At 38.2% G+C, this 22,375-nt stretch overlaps 1 protein-coding gene across 2 annotated transcripts; it reads right to left on the reverse strand.

Moving 5' to 3' along the window:
• Positions 1-2,864: 2,864 nt before the first annotated feature.
• LOC137726444 (uncharacterized) lies at positions 2,865-9,305 on the reverse strand. 2 transcript variants are annotated; one of them, XR_011067634.1, is made up of 5 exons: positions 9,055-9,305; positions 7,289-8,693; positions 7,042-7,067; positions 5,910-6,839; positions 2,865-4,647 (listed from the first exon to the last, which is right to left on the reverse strand). XR_011067634.1 is itself a non-coding variant. In XM_068465377.1 (4 exons), exons 2-4 carry the CDS (start codon positions 8,613-8,615, stop codon positions 6,180-6,182), a joined length of 2,013 nt encoding a protein of 670 aa, XP_068321478.1. In that variant the 5' UTR covers positions 8,616-8,693; positions 9,055-9,305; the 3' UTR covers positions 5,739-6,179. The 2 variants fall into 2 exon arrangements, 1 of the variants encoding a protein (XP_068321478.1); XM_068465377.1 differs by lacking the exon at positions 2,865-4,647 and having other exon boundaries at positions 5,739-6,839.
• Positions 9,306-22,375: the final 13,070 nt, after the last annotated feature.

The following is a 22,375-nucleotide window of genomic DNA, read 5'->3' on the forward strand; positions in this document are numbered from 1 at the left end:
AGTGTCAAGTAGTAACCCAATTAAAATGTGGCACGTGTCTAACCAGTTAGGAGTCAAATATACTAGTTAGGAGTCAATATGCACGAATAGATTGAGAAATGCTCTTAATTAATTGGTTTTCCCTTTGATTAATATAAATGAGTAGATATCCACATACACTGTGTGAACCATTTCATTCCTCGTGGTTATTGCACAAAGGACACTGAGTATTCATATTAGTTATGAACTTGCTTAGTTTCTTCCTAGTTTGTAACTTACCCTTGATGAGGCTCCAGGCAAACAACTTAACTTTAGGAGGCAAGATTTGTTTTCGAACTCTATTAATAAGCTTTTGAACCGGTGAAGGGCCAATGGCCTCCATTTGGAGCCAAGTCGCAGATTCAATCGAGAAACTACCATTATTACTTGGACCCCAAACATCAAAGTCCTTGGAGGAATGAAGAGGAATAGGAATGTCACATATTTTATTAACATTATAATTGTCTATCACTTGACTTAAACTGTTTCTATCCCAATGACCATCAACAATAAACTCTGCAACATTGGTGCCGCATTGGATTTGATGTCTTTGATTCTCTGGTATGAGATGGAAGAGAGGGTGAGGAAAAACCCAGTTATGAGTCCAGAACAGGATGTCCTTGCCATCACCGACCACCCACCCCATACCCTTACTGATAATGTCTCTGGATCCTAGAATTCCTTTCCAGGTGAGCGAGTGGTTTTGTTTAGCTCTAGTATCTAGAAAAGTATCATGTCTAAGGTATTTCCTTCTTACTATATTAGCCCACCAGTTATCCTTATCGAAGAAAACTTTCCATCCCAGTTTAGCAAGACACGACTTATTGAAATGGTCTAGGTTCGTGATACCTAAACTACCCGCATTCTATGGTCTACATATTTTCTTCCAACTCACGGGGTTACACTTATGATTATTACCCCAAACAAATTGTCTACATTCTCTGTTTAATTGACTGGTTAGTTTATAAGGGCATTTGAAGCAAGACATTATATGATTAGGCATACCTGTAAGGTTAGATTAGACAAGTATAAGCCTCCCCACCTTAGAAAGGGTGTTTGCCTTCCAACCTGCAAGTTTTTGCTTAATCCTCCTTATTAGCTTGTTTCCATTCATTGGGTCATTCCAAAACACAATGTTATGCATACCAAGATATTTATCAATGGTAGTTTTATGTTGGATTTGGAGAATATTAACAATTTTATTGTTGACCCGAAGCATTTGCAAACTTATTTAAAACCTGTAAAACTTTTCTGGCACCCTTTGTAGTTGCCTTGGTAAAGATAACGCAATCATCCACAAAGACTAAATTTGAGACTTTGTAGCCGAAAGGGGAAGTGAGCAGACTAATATGGGTTTTTGGGGTATAAGCTAACTCATTCAAACTTCTAATTAAGGGTTCAATGCAAAGAATGAAAATGTAGGGGGATAAGGGATCACTTTGCCTAATACCTCCACTTGTGCAGAAGTAGCCACGAGACTCACCATTAATATTGATTGAGAAGGATGTAGAAGAGATACATTCCATAATTAAATTGATCCACTTATGATAGAAACCAAACCTTGCCAAAACACAGAAGATCATACAGTTTTTCCAAGTCTAGCTTGATAGCTAGCTCCCCAGTCCTGCCTTTCTTCTTGTTAAAACTTGAGAACAATTCATGAGCAATAAGAATGTTATCCTGTATAGATCTACCCGAAGCAAAAGCTCCCTAGTTGGGTGACATACACAAATGAAGGAATCGTGACTTTCGTTATAATTTTGTAACTAACATTACAAAGACTAATTGGGCGATAATTATTGACAATCTCCAAATTCTCCACTTTCGGAATTAGGGTAATATTTGTATGATTAATTAATTTGAGATTGGTATTATTTACAAAAAAAAATAAAAAAATCTTTCACCATGTTGCACACTAAAGGTCCGACCAACTCCCAACATTCCTAGTAGAAACTTGCATGGATTCTATCAGGCCCTGGGGCTTTAAGAGCACCAATGCTTTTAACAGCATTCCAAATCTCAACATTTGAGCCTCTAAATGAACTTTATCATGGAAATTATTTACAGTGTTGGAATTGTAATTGAGGGACATAATTTCCTTCTGAACTCGGTCTAGCTTGTTTAGAATTTTATCTTTCTTTTCTTTGACAAACCCAAAAATCATACAATTCCAACTTTTGACAAGATAAGAGAAAGTACTTAAGCAGCCGCTAAAATGATCAAGAGGAGAAAGTCCCTCACTGCAAGTCCACGCACCCCTAACAAAATGTTTGAAGTCAGGATGAAGGTTGCACATGGCTTCAAATTTAAAAGCTTTCCTCCGTTGACTAACTTGAGGACTTGCAGTATCCAAGTATAAAGGACTATGGTCTGAATCTAGAATAGGATAATTGTGGAGAGAGTAGTTTGGTTGCAGTTCAAGCCAAAAAGAATTAGCAACAACCCTATATGATCTCTCAAAGATAAGAGTGTCATCCTTATGTTTGTTTGTCCAAGTAAAAGGGACACCAAAGGCTTGTAAAGAAATCAGACTAGCATTATTCAAGAAATTCACAAAATTAGTCATATAAGTACTAACACTTTGATTCCCACCCCATTTTTCATGTAGGCAAGTAATGTTATTAAAATCACCAAGCAACATCTAGGGTTTATCAACAGGATTTAGGGTTAATAACTCCTCCCACATATTTTCTTTGAGAGATTTTTGAGGATAGACATACAAAAGTAGCAAAGTACTCAATATTTGAGCGCACGTCCTTAACCAAGGCATGAATATATCTAGAAGAAGCAGCAATCACATCTAAATTGATAAGACCAAAATTCCAACAAATATAAATACCCTTAGACCTCCACTCGGGGTTAAAACCAAAAAACTGATAAGAAAACCTCCTAAAGCAACCAACAGGGGCCTTGTCCACAACAATCTTAGTTTCAATAAAACAAAAGAAATCTAGTTTAACCAAGCTACTAAGATAACTGAAATTACTTGTGAAATATGGTCTTCCCATGCCCCTAAAATTCCATACAAATCCTTTCATCAGCCTAGTTCATCAAGTTAAGTGGATGGTCCTACCTCAGCAGCATCCTCCTCTCGGACACGTTTCCTTGGACTCAGCATTCCTACAGTTGGCCTAGCACTCACAAATGCCGCCTCAACCACAAGCATGGCAGCAACAAAACTTCCCGAGTTCTCCCTAGCTTCAGTCTCACCACTCCCCACATTTGACATCACAACGTCCTGATTTTTTATCAAAGTACACATAGCATCAAAGAAATTCACCTTGCCTAGTCTAAGATCACTATTGTAGTAAGACTCAAACGGAATTAGTAACGCAGTTAAATCTTTAAAAATAGACGAAGCAGACATATCCCAATCAATTATAAAATTAATATCATTTCTATGATTAGGTTTAGCAATGCCCCGATATCCCACTGTGCTCTCACTTACCTGCTGATCACGCTTCTTCGATTTCCCAGCCCTTCTCCAGTACTGCACGATGTCTGCCTTTGCCACCCACTTTGGTTTAGGGCTAGAGACCACATCTCTATACGACCTATCATCCCTGGAACTATCACTAGTCTTCCTCTTATCCACTTTTTACCTCCATCTTGGAACAACCATAGTCCAGTCCTCATCATCAGGGCCCACGTCCTCCATCCGTTGTCCAAACTCCTCAATCTCTGTGTAGTCCTCTTCCACATTTGCAGCATTTGGAAAGCAGATCATCACATCCTCTTGCAAACTTGCCTTTATATCATCATCCACCACCACGTCCTCAGGATAAACAGATGGTTTGTCCTAAAAAACATTATCAATCACAAAGCACCCATCATCAGCTTCAACTTCAGTGCGCATATGCCCCTCAAGCCTCATTCTTTCGCAGTAAAAACACACTTCAAAGATTTTTTTCGTAACTAATAAGGATTGGGTAGTCATCCTCATGGTTTACAATGAGCACACGTTTCAGAGGAAACCATAAGTCCACTTCTAGAAGAACTTTGAAGAAAAGGATGTTTAAGCCCAATGTCACCTCATCCACTTTGATCACTCGACCGATAGGATGGGTAATATCCTTGATAATCTTCTCCTCTTTGTATTACACAGGGACACGAGGCAAGCAGGCCCAGACAACCAACTTGGTGATAACATCCATGTCCTTGAAATTTTTTGTCCACCTTTCAAGATGAAAAATTTAACCACGGACGTACCATGGTCGATTCTTCAAGACGAATTTCAAATCATCCTCATCAGTGAATTCGAGTGCAAACCATTTCCTTCCGAAGTGATCCAAATAAAAGGTGTTATTCACCTCATTCTTCCACAGAAGCCTCAGCTTCCACTTAATCAAACGAGCATTAAAAGGTTGGCCGAACATCTTCCCCATAAGAACCCTAGATAACGTGTGCTCAACATTAATAGAAAAGAATAAATGGGTATTCAACCTGGTCACTCCACGTTCCACAGTGAACGTGCTCATAGCCTTTTCAACAACAACTGGGTCATGACCAGGTTGTGGAACAAGGAAAGGATTCTCCCAGTTCGAGATATAACCCTCAAAACAAATTCTATGCCTACGGGCATTACTAGAGGAGGAAGCAGCAAGCTGAGGGTTAGTCATTTTGAGAACTCTGGGAAACAAAAGAGAAGAAAATAAGAATTTTGATAGGATGAGGAGACACCACCAAAACCAGAATATATAGAAATGCTTAAGGGAAACTAGCCATCAAAGCACACTAACATAATAAAGAAAAGCAAGAAAATGAAACTCAAAAAAACCTACACCATAGGTCATAAAACCAAAACTCAGCCAATTACTGGGAGTAAAGGCTGCACACTTTAACCCGAGCCCTAAAAACTCCAAAAACGCCAGCCTAAAGACAATGAATAAGCAAAAAGGAACTTGGGAAGATCAAACATCCCCAGCGACAGTAACCCCGAAAGAAAGTTATCCAAGTCCAACACCCCAAGTAACTCCAATCATAATTAGAGCAGCAAAAAACAACCCCAAATTCGAAGAAACAAGTTTCCACAAACACAGAAATTAGAACGTCACCCAACGGCACAAGCCAACAAGCCAGAACCCATAATAACAGTAAGGCAAAGAGACCAATTGCCAACCAGAAAACAATACAAAAAGAAAATAACAAAGTAAAGAACCCTAATTTCTCACACCAATTCGGACACCACTAAAAAGCTACAACACTTGGGAAATGAGGATACATCAGTTCAAACGACTCCTCGGAGCTCACCACCCACTTATCTAGCAACCAATTAGCACTCCACCCCAACCTATTCGAACTCATGATTAACCTATTTCCAATTATCGAAAACCTAATTAGGGTAAGCAAGCACTCACCTAGTATGTAATCAACAGAGATCTGCTTACCCCTAATGAAATTATCTCTAACCCAACTGAAAAACCTAGAGGACACGCACAAGAGACCAGCGCTAGGACGCCGGCAGCACCTTGCATGCAGAAACCCTAGACCTTCCATTCTCCATTTATATGTCGTTTACCAGTTAAATAGGATTTTTTTTCTTTGAATTAGACGGATATTTGAACAAATAATCTCTACTTCGGAACGTTATCATTTTCAGTTTTCAATTTTCATTTTTTAAAAAATGAAAACTTACTTGGTATAAATTTTTAGTTTTAAAAAAGTGGACAAAATATTCATTGCATGCCAAATATTTTAGAGGTATAAAAGGATCAGCAAAATTTGCCTAATAAAACTGGAAATTCATTGCTCTCTTAAATAAACAACCTATCAACCAAAGAAAATGGAGGAAAACTGATGGCATATGTCTCACAACCTTAAACCAAGAATTAACAAGCACAACATATTAGAATATACAATCAGAAAGCGCAGGAATTGTAAAAGTTGCTCACATTTTCTTTACTAAAACTTGGTAGCCGAGGATCGCTGCTAGTTTCTCCATGTCAGTCTCTGGATGTAGCGGTGTATCAAGACGAGTATCACAGTTCAAGAGAAGCTGAAGATGTAAGTGATTCTCTGCATTGTACGTCCTGAATTCGTCTCTATCAAAACCTCCCTAACACCATCAGCTTAAACAGGATCTCTGGACCATATCATGTACAGATGACCGCCAGTGTAATCCGCATAAATGGTACTCTTCTTTCCGGAGTTGCATAACTTACCTATTTAATATCCTTGGTACTCCAAACTACAAAAGACCCTTTGTTCGTAAACTCACATGGATGGAAACCATTCATGGCCTTTCCCATGAGTGCCATAGCAGCAATGCTTGGAAATTGCTTCTTCTGAAACTCATCTACGGTTGGCTTCGAACATTGTGATTGAAAAACAACTTTTTCAGACTTCTTTTGGGATGGTACTTTAGACCACCTCTGAATCCAAGGATGAGAAAGCATTATATTTCGACCTTTCCTGGCTGAGTCAATGGGAGACGACTCCCAATCCCTTAATAGCATTGCAGCTTGATCTGGCACCATCTGTTCTTTACCAAGAAATCTACTGTTTGAGCTTTTTGCACCATAAGCAGGCTGAGTTGCAGACAACTTGAGCCGTTTAATCCAACTGCTTCTTGTTTCTAGTCCCTGAGATCCTTCTTGACACGCATTGCAGTTCGAATTTGTCGGCTGCTCAGCATGAGAAAGGAGATGTTCCGCACCCAAACTTTGGGTTCTTGAAGTGCTCGTCTCCCTTTCTTCTGCTGAATTGGGAAGCTCTTGATTTATATCAGGTAATTTTGTGTACAGAAGTCTAGCTCCATTCTCTTCTCCACCTGAAGTGAAGGCTGATCGAGATTTTGGTGACTTCTTGGTACTCTCAACATGCTGCAAAATTCGAAAATTGGAATGGCTTCCTATTTAGTGCTATGCTTAACACGTTATTAAATTCAATCCAACATAGCGTGATCCTTTAAAAGCCAATTTCCTTGGAATGCAGCATATAAGGTGTTTCGGGTGTGAACAAACAGTAATTCCAAACTATGGATCTTAACCAATTATTCACAAAAACGGAATTTGTAAAAGTTACCTTATCTGATGAGGATGACGCTACACCTGATTCAACAAGCAAAACCCATTATTAGCCAAAAGGCATGATGAAACAGAACACTGAAAAACTTATTATATGTTTATACTGTATGAACTCAATAATAATTACTTGCTAAAACATATGTTAATCCAAACATGATGCTGCAAAAGCTAAATAGCCTATACATTTAACATGGTATAAATAATGTTCAACCAAGCTGAGATTCCTGAAATATAAATGTAACTACCAGGAAGAAGGTTATCCTGGAAAGCATCCATGTCCAAAATATCTGTTTCAGATGATGAATCGAGTGCATAAGCCTCGACATCTCTTACATCTTCCTCTCCGTTACTCTCTGTAGGGCTCCTGTAAGGTAGTAGCTTTAATCTAGGCTGAGCAGGGAGACCATAGTCCGTGGAAAAACCAAAAAGATCACCGAAAGCTTTTCCTTTCAATTTTGTTGATGCAGTTGACTGTCCGAACACTTGACCTCGTTCAGGCAAGTTAACACCAGTCTTTTTTGTGATCTGAAAATGGTGAGTTGTCTTTGAAAACACGGGAGGACCTCTAGATGATTCTTCCTCAGCATTGACAGTAGCACATATTCTCATAGTCTCTGTGTTATGCACAGAACACTGCAGGCTTGGCAGAGATCGGTGAAATACCTTTTCCAGTTCGGTCACCTCTTGGGGACTGGTGTGGCTTGAAAGCAATCCAATACCAGACTGATTTTGCATTTCCAGGAAATTCCTACCGAAAAAATTCGGTTGCTGCTTACTGCTTGTGGAGGGGTTGTGCTGTAAAAAAACCATATCATTCTGCCTTGGTAATGAACCTCCTGATCTTCTAGAGACAAAATTGTTATCGAAGTTTTTCTCGTGAGCCAACGTGTGATTGTAACTGTTTGTGACATGTTGTGGAGATGCAAAAAGAGAGTTGGATAGATTAATTTCCTTTTCACTACACAGGAAAGATGAGAAAGTACGCCCACCCTTTAGTTGATGCGGCACAATTTTGGAATCTGATCTCGTTGATTCATCCTGAAAAGACTTGGAAACAGCTAGGCTATTGTTATCAAGAAAATTATGATATTTCACCTGTTGCTCTGGAGGCGGTGATGTGGCTCCCAAAGCCCATGCATCAGCATGAGTCCAGGCAGGCAATGCTGGTGGGCTACACTCAGTAAGTACTCCCCCATGGAAAGTAGAATTTTTCTGATTTGGTTTAGCCACACTAGCCTTTGGAGGAACACTGAACATTGGAAAGGACTGGCCTTCTGATATCGCTTTCCTTGTTTTCTTTGAACTCTCTGCCAGACTGAGACCCCCATCGATCTTTCTTACTCTCTTCGGTTCAGTTACTTCTCCGAACCCTCTAAACAAGGAATGCTTCTTAACACCACAATTGTGTTGTTGCGCCTCCTCATAACGAATTGATACATGGCCACGAGCTTTGGTTTCTAACTTACAACTTCTGCACATCCAATGAGCCATCCAAACAGATTCGTAAGGATGTGAAGCTAGCTCACTTGTTCCTTCACTACCATGATACGATCGCGCAACCCGATCAGACATGATAAACGCACTAATGCACTTATAAACTACCCAATTTCGAAAATACCAAGTTTATCTCAATGGCTCATCGAAAATCACCTAAACACCCAAGACACCAACAAAAAGCATCAACGTCCATATTTCCATATGTTACATAAAAAAAATGAGAAATTCGAAGCCATGGTAATCCAATATGTATATAAAAGTTCCAAATTTAAACTAAAAAGATCACATTCTTTTCCCAGATTATAACTGTGGGGAAAAAAATAAAAAAAAATAAAAAATAAAAACTCTCCTGGGTATTATTCTTATTGCTAAAGAAACCTACTTTTCAATTTTTGTTAATGCAGGCACATAAAATTCCAATATATTTGTACACAGATAATTGCAACCAAGTATATCAATTTAAAAATTAACTAACAAAAAATAGAGCAAAAGAGAGAATTGAAGCCAAAGTTACCTCCACAGGTGAAGATCCAGAGGAGGAGATGGTAACCAAAGCACAGAGAGAGAGAGAGAGAGAGAGAGAGATATATGAAACCCAAAAGAGAAAAGCTTTTATTAAAGGGGGTGAGAAGCAGAGGAAGAGGTAGAGGAAGGAGGATCTGAAAGCAGAGGCTAGACAGTGTTTGCTCAGCCAGATAGCCACAGCCACAATCTGTGAGCTCCAAGCCTTGGCCAAATAGGGGAGAAAAGGGGGAGGCGACCCAATTCACCTGCACTTTTCCAAGCTGTTTTTATACTTTTTCTTTTGTTTATTCATTTAAATACTTTATATTATTGTGTATATTTGTTCATAAATGTATGTCCATGCATCATTTTATTAGAAAATTGGGACAAAATGGGAACTTTATTTTTTATTTTTTTAACATGGTATGCATTAAATGGGTTTGTAATGCACAACACGTATGAGTATCTGGTTAATTTGGATGTAATATGTGACACACTGTTACATTGTAAAGACATATGAGTACTTGGCAATTACTTCTCCTTTTGCAATACTCATTAATTTAGAAGAGATAAACAAAAGATTTTTGAAATTTTTTTAACTAAATTGGCGAAATTACGTGAACCTTCACGAAGCATCAATTAGTGACTTAAGAGTTATGAGAAAAGATCGGATTTAATAGGTTCTAGCGTTTTGAAAGTTGCAACAGATCATATTATATCTTGTAGTTTCAAAAAGTTTCGAGAAGTTTTGACTCGTAAAAAAAAGATAAGATGTGATATATGTTGCCGTGAGTAGTAATTAAAGGGTATGTAAATATGTTGTAAATATTAGGAATCCTTTATTAGGAAGGATATATGTGTGTGTCCTTTATTGTTTATTGTTTCCTTATAGAACAAGGATTGTATCTTGTATATATATTTCATTTATGCAATATAATGAAAATTAAGCCGTAAAATTCTATTTGGCATCAGAGCCAAGTTTGCCGTAACCCTAGAAACTGTAAAACAATATTTTCTTCCATTGCTGTGTTCGGTCGACTTGTTCCTACGTTGCTTGTTACATAAATTGATCAGGCTGTGTATAGTGGATTTGCAACAATGTGATCTTGTTGCTGCTGTGTGTGGTGTTTTGCTTTTGCAAGTGTACCGTGCATTGACTTTCAGTGTGTAGTTATCTGCTGCTTGTCTGCTACCATACAAATACTTGAGGCTGCTACGATATTGGATGCGTTCTCTAATTAGAGTTGTTGCGTAGAAAGTTGTGATGTGCTACCACCTTATTTTGTACGGTGTGAATTTTGTGAAAGTGTTTTTCTTTGCCGTGCTCTTCTGGTGCTGCAATCTGTAATTGTTTTTTGTAATTGTCGTGATTGGCTGTTGCTTGTGTTCCTTGCAACGTGTGGTTCTGTAATTGGTGTGGTGTTGTGATTATCGTGTATTACTGTCTCGTGAGTTATTACAATGACGAATGCAGGTTGGATTTTGGATTCCGATGCAACAGATCATATGACATATGATAAAACCTTATTTCAATCTATGACACGTCCTCATAAAAAGTGTGTGGTAACTGCCAATGGTTCTACTGCTGCTGTTGTTGGAGAGGGAACAGTGTCTCTTACACCCTCCCTTCCCTAACATAATTGTTTATTGGTTCCGTCATTGTCCTATCACTTATTGTATGTACCTCAAGTCATTGAACAATTGGATTGTGTTGTATTAATGTATCCTTCATTTTGCTTGCTTCAGGATATTCAAACAAAGGAGATCATTGGGCGTGGCACTAAGAGAGAGAGGCTATATTATATGGATGACGTAATTCCTGGAAGAGCTAATTTGGTTCATGCGTCACGTAATAGTAATCTACGGAAGGTATTGTTATTGTATCGTCATTTGGGGCATGCATCGTTTGGTTATTTGAAACATATATTACCTGATTTGTTCAGTGGTATTGAAGACTCATAATTGAAATGTGAAGTATGTATTTTAGCCAAAAGTCATCGTGCTTTATTCCCTCCAAGTATGAATAGAACATCTTCTCCATTTGCGCTAGTACACTCTGATGTGTGAGGGTCTTCCCTTATTAGAACTACTTCGGGAATTAAATGGTTTATTATGTTTGTTGATGATTGCACTCGTATGACATGGGTTTATCTATTGAAACATAAAAGTGATGTTAGTATGATTATTCGGTCTTTCTCTCAGATCATGGCTACACAATACTCCTTTGTTATTAAGGTTCTTCGTACTGATAATGGGGGAGAATATGTTAACTCTGAGCTATCTATTTTTTTCCGTGATCAAGGAATTCTTCATGAGACAACATGTTCGTATACCCCACAACAAATTAGGGTAGCTGAGAGAAAAAACCGTCATATTTTGGAAACTGCTCGTGCATTGCTTATTGATGGGTATTGTGCCTAAGAGTTTTTGGCCATACGCCATCACCTATGCCGTGTATGTTATAAATCGCATGCCATCCCGAGTTGTAGAATTTCGTACTCCACTCCAAGTGTTGATGGAACGTGTTCCGGTTGTTTCTACCAATACTCTCACTCCTTGAGTGTTTTGATGTGTTGCTTATGTTCATATTCATAAGATTCATCATAGTAAATTGGATTGTTGTGCTCTTCGGTGTGTCTTTGTGGTTTTGCTTCCCACCAGAAAGGCTACAAGTGTTACCACCCTGCCACTCGTCACATGTATATCACCATGGATGTGACCTTTTCTTAGTCTGAATATTTTTATACTCTCATATCACCACTCTTTGATCACAAAGGGGGGAGTTCTAGTTGTGATCTTGATGGTGTTTTTGAATGGTTGGATGTACAAGAGGCAAGGTCTTCAGGGAGAGTGCACGGTGTGCTGAGTGATGCAGGTGATGATACTCGGTCTCCTCCTGCCGAGCCTGTTGTGAGTAGACAGCAAGTTCTCACCAAACCTGCTCCAAGTATTCCGCAGCTTCTTGCCGAGGAAGAGACTATCAGTCCGTGTGTTGGTGCTACCAAAAGGGAGTACACTGATGATCAGCCCACTATAGTCTCATCTTCCTCCTTCTCTCTAGTTCAACAATGTTGATGTCCAATACATCTTCTCTGGATATCCCTTAGGTAAGCACTAGTGATACTCATGTAACTAATGATGTTATAAGTACATATAAATTGCCACCAAGGAAAAATTGTGGTGTACCTCTTGACAGGTTCTCTCTGGAGGGAAAAGTGAGTATCATATAGCCAATTACGTGTCCTGTAAAAACCTTTCATCCGAATGTCAAGCTTGGGTGAATAATGTGGATTCAAATCAAGTACCAACTCGAGTAGAAGACGCTTTGAAGAGTCGAGAATGGACCGAAGCAATGGATGAAGAGATGAAGGTATTGCAGAAAAATAATACATGGGAAGTAGTTGAGCTGCCAAAAGGAAAAAAGCCAGTTAGGTGCCGATGGATTTTTACAGTTAAATACAAGGCTAACGGATCACTCGACAGGTGTAAAGCAAGGTTGGTGGCGGAAAGGGTATACTCAAACATACGGAGTTGATTATCAGGAAACTTTCTCTTCCGTGGCTAAGATGAATACGGTACGAGTCCTTATCTCATTAGCTGCAAATTTGAATTGGCCACTGAAACAGTTTGATGTAAAAAATGTGTTTCTTCATAGACATCTAGAGGAAGATGTGTATATGGATTTCCCTTCATAGTATAGTAACAGAGAAACATCAGGAGTGTGCCGATTACAAAAGTCACTTTATGGGCTGAAGTAGTCACCTCGTGCATGGTTTGGAAGGTTCACTCAGGTCATGAGAAAGAATGGGTATTATCAAATTCATTATGATCATACTTTATTTGTGAAGCGGAGAAGTGGTAAAGTAACAACCTTGATTATTTATGTAGATAATAACATAATAACAGATGATGATTCAGATGAGATTGTCAAACTGGAGAAAAATCTTTTTGCCGAGTTTGAGATGAAGAGTTTAGGTGACTTAAAGTTTTTTCTTGGAGTTGAAGTTGCTCGTTTATCCAAAGGTATTTTCTTGTCTCAACGAAAATATGTTTTGGATTTATTGAAGGAAACAGGTATGCTTAGGTGTAAACCCGTGGATACTCCCATTGTGGTGAAATATTACTTGGGAATTTATCCAGATCAAGAACCTATAGATAAAAGCAGATATCAGAGGCTAGTAGGAAGACTAATTATTTAGCTCATACCCATCCGGATATAACCTATGCAGTTAAGTGTAGCAAGTCAGTTTAAGCACTCATCGAGTGTGGATCCATATGGTAGCTGTTATGCGAATTTTAGCTTATCTTAAGTCGGCTCCGGGAAAAGGAATTTTGTATAAAAATTCCGATCATCTGAGGATTGAGGGATTTACCAATGCTGATTGGGTAGGTGATGTGACTAATAGGCACTCTACTTCTGAATACTTTACGTTTGTTGGCCGAAATCTAGTTACTTGGAGAAGCAAGAAGAAAAATGTGGTGTCAAGGGCTTCAGCTGAGGTCGAATTCAGAGGTATGGCACATATAGTATGTGAAGTTCTTTGGTTACGTAAGTTACTTTGGGGTCTAGGTTTCAAAGCAAAAGAGGCCATAAGCTTGTATTGTGGTAATAAATCCGCACAGGAGATTGCAGAGAACTTGGTACAACATGACAGAACAAAGCATGTGGAGGTTGATCGTCATTTTATTAAGGAAAAGCTTGAGAAAAAGATTGTGTCAATACCGTTTGTGAACTTGAAGAGCAGCTTGCAGATATCCTCACTCATGTCGTGTGTAGTAGATCTTTTGGTGACTCACTTGTCAAGTTGGGCATGTGTGATATCTATGCTCCAACTTGAGGGGGAGTGTTGCCGTGAATAGTAATTAAAGGGTATGTAAATGTGTTGTAAATATTAGGAATCCTTTATTAGGAAGGATATATGTGTGTATCCTTTATTGTTTATTGTTTCCTTATAGAACAAGGATTGTATCTTGTATATATATTTCAGTTATGCAATACAATGAAAATTAAGCCGTAAAATTCTATTATATATTCTCATGCACTCAAGTTTTATAGTCTCACAAGAATTTTAGAAGGAAAATTAGGATATTTTAGAAATTTTATAAAGATGAGTTTTTATCATAAATGGTGCCTTAAATTGAAAACCAATCAATGTAATCCTTGAAAATAGGTTTCTCAAATCAATGTGGTCCTTCCGTCACAATTCTGTTAAAAATTTTGTTATGTGCTGATGTGGCACATAAATGGGTCCCATAAGTTCTTTTTTTCTCACAAATGGTCCTTGAAATTGACATGCGACATCAAAATGGTCCTTGAAATTGACTTGTGACATAAAAATAGTCCTTGAAATTTATAATTAATCAATGTAGTCCTACAAGTAAGTGTCTCAAATTAATGTAGTCATTTCGTCACAATTATGTCAAAAATTATATTATGTGCTGATATGACACATAAATGGATCACATAAGTCTAATTAAATTTAAAAAATTGCAAATAGGTTTAATAATTTAATAGTTAATAAAAAGTTGTGAACCCAAAAACCTAGTCTGCATTCACCTCCGATCCCAATCCACATTCCTTTACCTCTTTTGCTGTTTATTCTCTTAAAAAATCTCAATACACCCATATTTACACACTTTGACAACCTTCACCGAATTGAACCTAGATGGAGATCACCTTTGGTGACAGCTTGGCTGATTAGCAACGACTTTTGGGACATCACCATTAACATTTAGGGGATCAACATCTTCACAACCTTAATCTTGGAGAGCTTGTTCGGAGCTTCCTGGGTGGTCTGGTGACTCAAAGAACAGCGAAGTCTGCCTGGAGATAATGAGGTTATAACCGAGGTGTGTCTATTGTTGGTTGAAAACTATTTTCAAACCCCTCTTAGGCTTTGGTTAAGCCTTGTGCCTTTGAGAATTTATGGAAGGGATCTATCTTCAAAGTAAGTCCTACTATAAGAAAAAATTCATTGTGCAAAAAGGTATTTAGACAACTTTTTTTAATTAATTATTAAACCCCCATCAACACATAACAAAGAAATTTACAGAATTATGGTGGAATGATCATATTGATTTGCGACACCTATATTCAAGGACTACATTCATCGATTTTCAATTTTAGGGACCATCTTGATGGTGTAGGTCAATTTTAAGGACCATCTTGATGGTGTGGGTCAATTTCAGGGACCATCTTGATGGTGAGGGTGAGGGTCAATTTCAAGGGACTACATTGATTGATTTTCAATTTCAAGGACCATCTTGATGGTGAGGGTCAATTTCAGGGACCATTTGTGATAAAAACCTATAAAGATAGTAGGCCCTTTATGGTGAAGTTACATGAACCTTTACGAAGCATCAAAATGTAATTCAAGAGTTGCAATAAAAATTAAAATTCCCACATGTTATAACTTGCAGTAGTTTCACAAAGCTTCAAGAGTTTCAGGAAAATGATATAGACAATACTTTCTCAATTACCGCTGTTGTTTCATGATAAATCTAAACAAAATGAAAACAAATAAACCATATTGTTTTCTCTCTACTTTCTTTTTACAACATTTTCTCTCTCTTTTTCTCTACCAAAAAATGTAAATGGAGATGCAAATGTGAATTTAACTCTCATATTTCCATCTTCCGTTGGGGATGTTCTAGATTTCACTTTTCCTTACAACATATTAGGGCAATGTCAAATGTAATGGATATTTATTGTTTAGGAAGGAAAGTATGTCATACAACAAAAATGTGTTGGTTCCAGTGGAACACACAATATATTTATGCTAGAACTATCATTTTTTGTTCATCCCTCATCCTAAGGTGGAAAAGGATCCTCTACGGATCCTCTTTGTGGGGATAGGGGGATCCATCAATCACAACCGTTCATCATACATCGTGCAGTCAGTTTTTGTTAGATACTATTTATATGCAATTTTAAATTTAAAATTTAAAATGATTTCTAACCGTACGATGTACGATGAACGGCCGTAATTGATTGATCCCCCAGATCCCCATAAAAAGGATCCTTTTCCATCCTAGGGTGACCGTTACTCCCTCCGAAATAATGACACTTGTCAGATTAACTAGCTATGATTATTTTTATACCATTTATTCCTTTTCTCTTTCCTTAATTTCGAAAAAATAAAACATGATTAAAAATAAAACATAATATCTTTATATATTTTGAGAATAAATAAGCCCTGCAAATCATGCATATTTATCATGCCAAGAGGTATTATAATATTAATACATTAATTCAAGTCACACCAAGCATGCGACTCGCTTAAATGAGCATAAGCCACTTAACTGGGCTTGCCAAGTGGTTCGTGGTGTAGATGGTTATGAAAGTTCACTAGGCCTACGTGGAATTAGAATTCTGGAATACTTTTAGGCTGCTTGGGAGCACTAAAAGTCCAAGTCCAATATTTTGGCTTCACGTGGAAAGGCTTAAGAGAGAACAGATTTATATTTACTCTTTCCCTTGCAAACCAACTAGGATACTTAAAAAACAACCAAAACCCAAAGCCAAGCTAACCAAATCACATGTTTACCTAGATTTGCGCATCCTTTTTATTGTGGAGAAATGAATCTTTCCTTTTTAAGCTCACACAGGAAAAAGAAGAGAGAAAGAAGGAAGAAGCATTCACAAAGATATAGTCATGTTGTGGGACTTGGTCCAGGAAATGTTCTATGAGACTTGGTCTAGGAAATAAGAAACTTCAGGCAATAGGCAGTGGGCAGAGTGCTCAAACAGGCTTTATAGGGCTCCTAGCCTTTGCAAAACGTTGTATTTTGTTACAATATAGAAAGATGAATGAAAGATGTAACTGATATAGTAGAGGCGAAGAAACCAAGAGATTCCCTAGCTGGAGCTTGAAGGGATCTCTACTTCTATAAATACAAGGCATCAATACATTGTAAAGGGGACACAACCACGAAGGGTGGAAAAGAACGACAATGGCAAAAATGCACCATGTAGAGCAAGCTTTCTTTAATTGCAATAAGCCTAATTCTTTAGGGATAAGCTTTCCTTTCATCATGAGCCTTCCAATAAGCTTCCTTAAATATTGTAAAACCACCAAACCATTAGAACCTTAGATTAGCCACTTCAACACCATGTAGCCAAGAACAACGTCTCATTCTCTCACGCCATACTTGTGGGTTTTTGGCTTCGACACCATGCATCATTCATGTAAATCATAACTTATTATGATTACTCAGTTGTTCCAGTGTTTGTTAGTTTAACAAATACTCCCCAAAGTCACCAAAATCAGCACAGGAAACACCCATCAGCGCTTACGAAACACATTCATCAGCGTCGAGGGAAATATCCATCAATGCCTAGGGAAACACTTGTCAAAGCCGAGGGAAACACTCCATCAACGCCTAGGAAACACCAATTAGCGCCAAAGAAAACACTTCATTAGTGCCTAAAACATCTGACTATGGAAGGAAACACTTCATCGTCATCGGAAGCACTTAACACAACACCAGACCCAACTAAGCACCTAAGAGTTGCTGGAAGATCAACAAAGCATTCCTTAGGACTTGCTTGTCCTTTGGAATGCTTTGGGTCTAGTATTCGCTAACTCAAAAAAGGGCGACATGAGGGTTTTCGCTCGTCTATTTACAAAACAAACCCATCAAAGCCCTTCAACACAAAAACTCCCAAGTCCCAACGTCAAGAAAGGTACCAATGTATCTGAGGAAGATCAATGAAGGATATTGGTGACTCATGGTGTAGTTTCTTAACCACTGAAGAAACATTACAGAGAGAATATGGCAAAGTTTTATTTCAATAGTGAGGAAGAATATAGGTTTAGAATTTTGGAGATTGGATTATACAAGCCCATGTGGCTAATCATAACCATTGGAAAAAGGCTCCAAAATGACGAGACCATGATACATGGCACCTCGGTTGAGTTGGTTTTCGAAACATAATAGTTATGAAGAGATGTCGCGGTGCGCGACGCCATGCCTGCCTGCAATGCATTAAATGCGGAGGCACCTCAATTACCACACCAGTCTACCACTAACAGGCCTCAAATACTTAGACGTCTCCTTATTAGAGTTCTAGGAGCTGAACAAACGAGGTGTAGCTGAGCTGATGACGTAACATGAAGTCGAGTATAACCTAGACATTTTCCCGAGTGAGCACAATGAATGTGCAAACCAACCATTATAACTTTGTGCCCAAGAATGAACCCTTAGCCAAGGAGTTGAAGAACTTGTTAACACTGGGCACTTTTAAGCCCATATGGCAATATAAACCACTTCCCAAATTAGGTTCTTTAACTAACTAATGATCATATTGGATATAAATTATCATCCCGAACAATGCAATGCCTGATTTTTTTTATTTTTTATTTTGGACATTCTAGTGAACTTTGCCAATAGAAGTTCAAATGAGAAACAAAAACGTGAGTGGCTAACCCAGAAAAGGTCAAATGAACTTTGCCAATAAAAGTTTTGAAGCAATTCATTTTTAGAAACAAAAATATGAAAGAGAACACATGAGCTATGGAATGAAGTACAAAAAGCCCAACAAGGATCTAAAGGTTCAAGACTTGGGAAAATATAAGAGAAGGTATACCCGAGCACACGAGCCAACCACCTCGGCGTGTAGCCCCGATTCGGTTAGCAAGAGATCTAGCCGAGCATCTAAGAGCATGTGGGCAGACTAAAAAGTTTGTGGTGCCAGTCTCTCAGGACCGGTCAAATCAGGTGTTAATCATAGCACGTGGCAATTCATAGTCAACGGCAGGAGTTCAAATGTGACGTAAAGGTGGTTGGACAAATGCTCAAAGAAACAAGGTTAAGTAACCAAGGACAAGTGCCCCGCTCAGTTCTCGCCACCCTGAAAGGGCATGCATATTCTGACTGAGTGAATGTCACTTCATCGCTGAATGTCGAGAAGACAAGTAAAGGGGTATTAGGATTATAACGCCCTGACCCGAAAAATTTATTTCGGAAGATAATTACTATGATAGGCCCAAATTAAACTCTTGTTTAATTTCTATCATTTATCACAATTCCTTTATTTAAATCTTAGTTACTCACAAAATCTATAACCCAAATTTGTTTACCAAAAACATAAGGTTAAATTTTAAGTTAATCACCCAAATCCTTTTCTTAGACAAATTTTCAAACAAAAGATTAGTCTCGGTTATTTTTAAGGCTGCATCTAACTCTCATTAGACTGCCTACGTACCCTTGAACAGGATCAAGCTTTTCGTAGTTCACATTTCATTTCAATCTATTTCCATTTATATTCAAATAACCGAAGCAACCAACAACAGCTTTAATAAACGAACCACATCAAATGGATACCAAATTCGTATTTAGAATATTAAAATTTGCACAAAATGGCAGCATCGGCCCACTGACCACGCACCACCTTATGTGGCGTTTTCCAGCGAACGGAAACCAAATTTTCCGACTAACTCGAAAAATTACCAAATTTTACAAGCAAGTAGAGTTCAATGAGAGAAACAGCTTTTATACCTAGGTCAAAGTCCAATTCGGCTGGGAAGTGCTCGGAATTGCCTCGAACCCGTCAGAACCCTATAATTTGGGTGTCCTTCGATTCATCCATTTCACAACTTCGCCACCCCCAAACTTGTTTGGGCTTCAATCTATGCCTTATAGGGAGTTGGCCAAGGATGGTGGTTGTCGGCAATACCTACAGAAACATCGAAATTTCGCCGTGAAACGCTATAAACGGTGTCAAGTTTGCAAGCCGTCATCTGGTCAGGTCGGCGGGTGTAACGGTTTGAGTGATTCCATTCCCCTCGCCTCTCTCCCTTCCCCTCATTTCTTCTCTCACCCATTGGTTACTTCTCTTTCCTTTCCCCTCCTCATTGGCTGAGCCCGCCCTCCTTTTTTCTCCTTTTCTTTTCTTTTCCTCCCTCCATCTCTCGTCAACACCACATCCAACCACACACGTGGCATGTCACATCCCGGCCCGAGGCGGATCACTTCCCGGGCCCGCTCCACCACCGTAACACGATATTTTCCGCTTTGGGCCCCGACCACGCCCTCACGGTTTTGTTTCTGGGAACTCACACGAGAACTTCCCGATGGGTCACCCATCCTGGGATTGCTCTAGCCTCTTCTCGCTTAACTTCGGAGTCGCTTAACTTCGGAGTTCCTACGGAACCCGAAGCCAGTGAGCTCCCAAAAGGCCTCGTGTTAGGTAGGGATGGGCAAATACATATAAGGATCACTCCCCTGGGCGATGTGGTATGTCACATGGCACGTCCTCCCTGCTCCAAAATTGCTAGAGCCTTCTAGATGAGGGCTAAATTTACAAAAATGTCTCTAACTTTAAACGTTTGTAACTCTTCCGTTATAACTCCGTTTGGCGAGTGGTTTTCGCCTACATGCTCGTGGGACCGAGCTCTATCCAAATATAGCAAGAAACAATTTAAAAGATATGAGGATAACATACGTCCTCATATAATTACATTAAGCCAACTATGGCGTTGTCATCTTTTCCACTTATCAATAAAAAAAAATTTCAAAGCAAATTATAAAAATTTTCCGAAACAAAATTTTAAAATTTCTCAATTCAATTTTCATAACCATAAATTGATTTATTTTCGATTTTCTCCACATAGAGGCTGATGATAGACAACAACTCCCCCCTCAACACAACTTACAACTTTCATCAAACTGTGCTCTCCAAAGAGCAACTCTTCTCAAAATCTCAAAAGGAAAGGTGATAAGTTGGAATCCCATTCTAACTAAGGATTCTTGTGGTTCTAGAGGATCTAGCTACAGGAGAACCAAGAACGGAGAGCTTTCCCCCTTTCCACCTGACTCTTTGGTCTTAAGAATGCTGGTTTTAAGAATGAAATGAGTGATTGCCCTTCTCCGACCCTTACTGCCCAACCTGAAAGCGGACAACTAATGCGGTCCACTTATTGAATAGGGTTCTATGGTCAGTCTGCGACCCTTGGATGCCGAAGGCGTCCTTGGGGTGATCTCGTAGTACCTATGGGGGGAGACAATAGAGTCCATGGATTTTTCTTCATTTTGCCGCATTTCGCTCAAAGGGTTGAAGGGATATAATGCATCAAGCTGCTCGCAAGGGCCAACTTGATCCTCTTCCCCAGGGATCTGAGATGAAGGAACCCTAGGAGAGCCTCTAACTCCAACTATTATCCATGTACGATCCATACTAGATTTGACCAACTACTTATCCTACCTCCTCTACGTTCTTGACAACCCATCTTTGTCTCAGTAAAGTCCTTCAATGGCATGTTTCGGTCCTCTTCCCCATTACTTAGAAAATGATCCTATCCTTTCTTTTTACTATTTTAACTTTTTATTACAACCCATTTTCTTGTTTGACAAAAGGTTCATTTATATACAATAATAGGATTGTAGCGGGTATAGTTTAATGGTAAAAGTGTGATTCGTTCTAGAATCCCTTATATGGTTAAGGAGTCTTTCGGTTTGATTAATATTTCATTCCAACCAAAAAATTTATTTCTTAAAAGGATTTAACCTTTACCTCTCAATGAAAAATTCGAGGAAGAATATACATTCTCGTGATTTGTATCCAAGAAACAATTAAAATTTGATTGGATTATGAGATTACAAAACACAAATTTTTTTTTTATTAGATCAATACTTCTAAGCACTAATATATTTTTAACATCTAATTAGATCGTGTAATCATTCAAAAATTAAGAACATAAGCTCATTACTTTTTGTTTCCCTATAATTGGAACCGTAGTAGGGCTCTACCCATCTATTCACTCGACCAAATATTTTTTTCTTTATTACACAACAAGAATTCAAACAATTTAAATAAGGTTTTGGACCTATTCAGTAAGAATGAAATATTCTCATAATTATCCATTGATACGACATGCTGCTTTTTTCATTCATTCCTTTCAGGATCAGTCGTGGTCTTACAAACTCTATCGATGGTATAGACAAATCTTTTGCTTCATACAAATGTGTAAAAGATGCTAGCTGCACTTAAAAGCTGAGTACTCTACCATTGAGTTAGCAGCCCAAATAAAATAATTAGAATGTGTAGATACAATCAAAATCTCAATAAAATAAAATAAAATAAGAATAAAAACATTGCACAACACAATCCAAACCAATCAAAACATTAAAATAGCAAAAAAAAATTTTAATTCTAATTGATTAGATTTTAAACATAATAAAAATGAACAGATTCGATGAAAAAATTCTTAGATAAAAATAGGGATAAAATAAAATATTTATAAATAGCTCCTCGTCTCTTATGTCATCCATTAATTCTATAGTATATATTGATTTTTATTGAGTTTAATGTTAATAAAAAATAAAAATAA

Source organism: Pyrus communis, chromosome 2 (genome assembly GCF_963583255.1).
Source record: "Pyrus communis chromosome 2, drPyrComm1.1, whole genome shotgun sequence".
Taxonomy (NCBI): domain Eukaryota; kingdom Viridiplantae; phylum Streptophyta; class Magnoliopsida; order Rosales; family Rosaceae; genus Pyrus; species Pyrus communis.

Bases quoted from the DNA above. Each gene is read 5' to 3' on its own strand.
- LOC137726444 (XM_068465377.1), bottom strand. From the start codon at position 8,615: ATGTCTGATCGGGTTGCGCGATCGTATCATGGTAGTGAAGGAACAAGT. The intron at 7,068-7,288 runs GTAGTTACATTT...TTGTTGAATCAG, and splicing joins CCAGGATAACCTTCTTCCTG to GTGTAGCGTCATCCTCATCA. The intron at 6,840-7,041 runs GTAACTTTTACA...CGAATTTTGCAG, and splicing joins CGTCATCCTCATCAGATAAG to CATGTTGAGAGTACCAAGAA.